This window comes from Octopus bimaculoides, chromosome 19, assembly GCF_001194135.2.
Source record: "Octopus bimaculoides isolate UCB-OBI-ISO-001 chromosome 19, ASM119413v2, whole genome shotgun sequence".
Classification (NCBI taxonomy): domain Eukaryota; kingdom Metazoa; phylum Mollusca; class Cephalopoda; order Octopoda; family Octopodidae; genus Octopus; species Octopus bimaculoides.
Genome location: NC_068999.1, coordinates 25127102 through 25131240, shown reverse-complemented (window position 1 = coordinate 25131240; position 4139 = coordinate 25127102). Strand labels below are relative to the sequence as shown.

Sequence of the window (4139 nt, the reverse complement as noted above, 5' to 3'; positions counted from 1 at the left end):
ATATATATATATATACGATGGGCTTCTTTCAGTTTCCATCTACCAAATCCACTCACATGGCTTTGGCTGGCCTGAGGCTAGAGTAGAAGACACTTGCCCACGGTACCATGCAGTGGGACTGAACCTGGAACCATGTAGTTGGAAAGCAAGCTTCTTATCACACAGTCAGACCTCTACCAGTTTTTTTCCTTCCTTTTTTTTTTTTTGTAATTCATCAAGAAAATATTCTCAGAACTGTTCAAGCTTATAATGAGAACCTTATCTTTATAGATGAAACATTCCTTTACTGCTTTAATATCTAGTGTCTTATTCCTGATTGTGTATGTGGTGCCAGATGAGATTTCAACCCAGTAGCTTTATTTCTAAACTAAAAGTAATAATGCTCTTATTCTCCATGCCACTGATGTGCATACAATTAATGTACAACTTGAGGTTATCTAAATGTATTTTTCACTAAAGCTTAATGTCAGTACTGGACCTACCGTATATTAAATACTGCTTCTTTGATTTCTTTGTTTCCACTGTGGTTCTCTGGCAATTATGGAAATTTCATTCTATTGTTTTTTTGTTTTTTTTTGCACTCTACATGTTTAGCCATTTCTGACATTGATGTATATCCATTTAGGAGGGGTTTTTTTTGTTCTCCTATTCTATTCTCACATACAGGGGCTTACTAACCTTTCCTTTATAAAAACTTTTGAAAATAGTGGATATTACAGGGGCAGTTCTTCTGTTCTAGCCACTCATGGGAAGATTTAATTTTGGTGAGGAATATGCAGAATGTGATGTTACTTTTAAACACAACTCTATGTGTTACACTTTTGCCAATTTACTTGTTTCAGTCATTTGTCTGTGGTCATACTGGAGCACCACCATAAAGGGATTTAGTCAAAGAAATCGATCCCAAGGCTTATTCTTTGTAAGCTTAGCACTTACTCTCCTGGTTTCATTTTTGCCAAACCACTAAGTTACAGGGACATAAACACACCAACACCAGTTGTCAAGTGATGGTGGGAGACAAACACAAATACACACACACATACGTACATGTGTGAATATATATGATGGGCTTTTTTCAGTTTCCATCTACCAAATCCAATCACAAGGTTTTGGTTGGCCCAAGGCTATAATAGAAGGCACTTGCCTAAGGGGCCACATAGTGGCACTGAACCTGGAACAATGCAGCTGTGATGTAAGCTTCTTACCACATAGCCATGCATTATAGACATTTTGAGTTTACTCAAGTAAATCTTGCAATAAGGCAGTTTAATTTGCCTTATGATGCATATGGTATTTGTTATTCAAGAATACATTTTTTCCCGACTCATTTCTTCTTCTTCTTTATTATAGAAATATCTTGGCTGATGTTTTAAACATTTGACAGTTCTGCCTTTTATTTTTAGAAGTGTATGCATAATGAATTTCATGATTTTAATAGATTCTAGTGGCTGTTGGGTTTTTTTTTAATACACTGGTGTTCTGATTCCTGCTTCTGACCTTTTATACAAGAAACAAATGATCTGAAAAATACTCATCCCAACATATAAAAGTTCCTAATTCCAGTCCAGTCAAGTTATATATACTCAACCAGGAGTAAGACATATGATGATCATCAAAACAGATTGTAGATGTAAATATTGTAAACATGCTTTGTATCTAAAGAGTAAATTAAAGATCTGAAATATTATTATCTTTGACTGAATGTTATTACCTTGATTTCAGGGTCGTAATGGACTTGGATCAATCTATATATGGTCTACAGGCAATGGTGGTGCCAGATATGATGATTGCAATGCTGATGGTTATGTTGGTAGTATAGAAACTGTAGCAGTGGGCTCTATATCAGACAACGGCCTAAAACCTGATTTCCTGGAAGAATGTCCATCAATGTTTGTAGTAACACCAACAGGAAATAAACCCTTTAAACCACTGAAAAAAGGAAATAAGGAAAAGATACAAGTTGTAAGTTGCTTTTCATTGTGCACAAAGCTTTCTTATCTTTTACTACTTTTGCTATGTATAATAGCTTAAATTACTAGGTATAGTGGTTTATATCTTTTTAAATACATCACAATAAAAAATTATAATCTTCTAATTAAATTAAGGAAAGAGAAAATAATTCTTAAATATATGCCAAATATATTTGTCCAACCCATGCCAGCATGGAAGGCAGACGTTAAACAATGATGATGATGATGTTGCTATTATAGATTGAAGGAATGTTTAAATCTAGATGTTTAGTTCAGTTGCTCTTTGGTTATACTCACAATCATACTAAACAGCTGTAAAGTTTAATTGTGTAACATACAGGTGCAGACATGGCTGTGTGGTAAGAAGCTTGCTTCCCAGCCACATGGCTCCAACTTCAGTCCTACTGCATGGCACCTAGGGCAAGTGTCTTCTACTATAACCTTGGGCCAACCAAAGCCTTGTGAGTGGATTTGGTAGACAGAAACTGAAAGAAGCCCATCATATGTGTGTGTGTGTATGTGTGTGTGTGTGTGTGTGTGTGTGTGTGTGTGTGTGCATGTGTGTACGTATATGTTTGTGTATGTATCTGTATTTGTCCCCCACCATCAGTTGACAACCGATGTTGGTGTGTTTACATCCCTGTAAGTTAGCAGTTAGGCAAAAAAGACCAATAGAACAAGTACTAGGCTTACAAAGAATAAGTCCTGGGGTCGATTTGTTTGACTAAAAGAGGTGCTCCAGCATGTCCGCAGTCATATGACTGAAATGAGTAAGAGAGAATATCAGAATCTAGTTTGGAAATTGGTAGTTTACATATTAATCTTCATCTTTGTCCTTTCTTGGACATCCATTGTCCACTGAGCTATCATTTCTGGTTTATATATCATTAACTGAATAACTAAGAAAATTCATGCTCAATAAAATGTTATTTTTACTGCATTTAAATGCTTTCTGTAATCAATCCTGTCTAAATAAATTTTCTTTTTGTCCGTCTATTTAAACATATTAAGGACAAACCATAGAATGATATTATAAATTGCACGACCTTATTTTTGTATGAAGGTTTTGTAAGTACTCGTATTTTCAAACCTTGCTTATTAAATTTTCTTCACTAATTTACTTTATCATAATAATCTATCATTTCCTAGATTTTGCATTAAGCTGGAGGATGAGGGGGAGGAGGAGGAGGAGGCAATGACCTTCTGAAGCTCTCCCACACAAGCAGGATCAATGTAATTGATGACCAGCTTTAATTACATAAGTTGTGTGTGTGTGGAAGATATTAAAGAGAATAATTTTAGGTTGGAAGTATTGGGAAAAGATTTAGTTCTGAGTTTGAGAACGATCCCCCTTCCCCCTCTTATAGGGATGGTGAATGAAGGAGAAGCAGAAACAATTGGTGGAGGTGGTGCATAGCTTACAAATTTAAAAGAGTAGTAAGTGATAGAAGACAGGCAAAAAAAGGAGCACAATATGGCTGTGAACCACTGATTGTAATGCGTTGATGAATGCATCTCAGACAATCAGTCAGTTGGCCTGTTATGAGGATGTTTTCGAGGATGTTGTGTATGTATCATCAGTACAGTTCAGTTATATAAACAGAAATCTAATGTGCGTCATACAAAAAGCTTTGTAGAGGGCCAGCAACCAGCCCTGACATGATGTAGTATTAGCTATGTATCATATATGTGCGTGGTTGCTATGAAAGAACAACAGAGACAGTAACGCCTACCATGAGAGATTTAGCTGCCATGAGTAAGGGTGTGTAGTGATGTAAGAATATTTCCTTAATATGTGCAATGGTTGAGATTTGTGTTTTGATAAGAACACAAGGTTGTTTGTTACAGCTTGTTAGGGTGAGCTTTAGGCTGTATATTGTTCGTGTTTGTCTTTAAAAGGTTAAGTAAGACTGTATCATATGTATAGGAGTGTATGTTGTTAGAAATGACAATACAAAGTCAACAATGTAAAAACGAAAGTGGGTGTTGGAAGTAAAATCAAACTCTAAGGCATTACGATAGAATGGTCTGGCAGGAGATTTTTGGTTCAAGATCTTGAGACACACGTGACCCAAGAGTTTTACATATATACATGCACACAAGCATACATGCATACGTACATACATACATACATACATACATATATATATATATATATATATATATATA

At 35.6% G+C, this 4139-nt stretch overlaps 1 protein-coding gene across 3 annotated transcripts in view; it reads left to right on the top strand.

Moving 5' to 3' along the window:
* The window catches only part of LOC106874530 (PC3-like endoprotease variant B), a 166646-nt gene that overhangs the window by 130940 nt on the left and 31567 nt on the right, over positions 1-4139 (top strand). For all 3 annotated transcript variants that reach the window (XM_014922295.2, XM_052974834.1, XM_052974835.1), the window contains one exon: positions 1723-1962. In XM_014922295.2, the coding sequence (XP_014777781.1) occupies positions 1723-1962 (240 nt within the window). The remainder of the gene's footprint in view (positions 1-1722; positions 1963-4139) is intronic.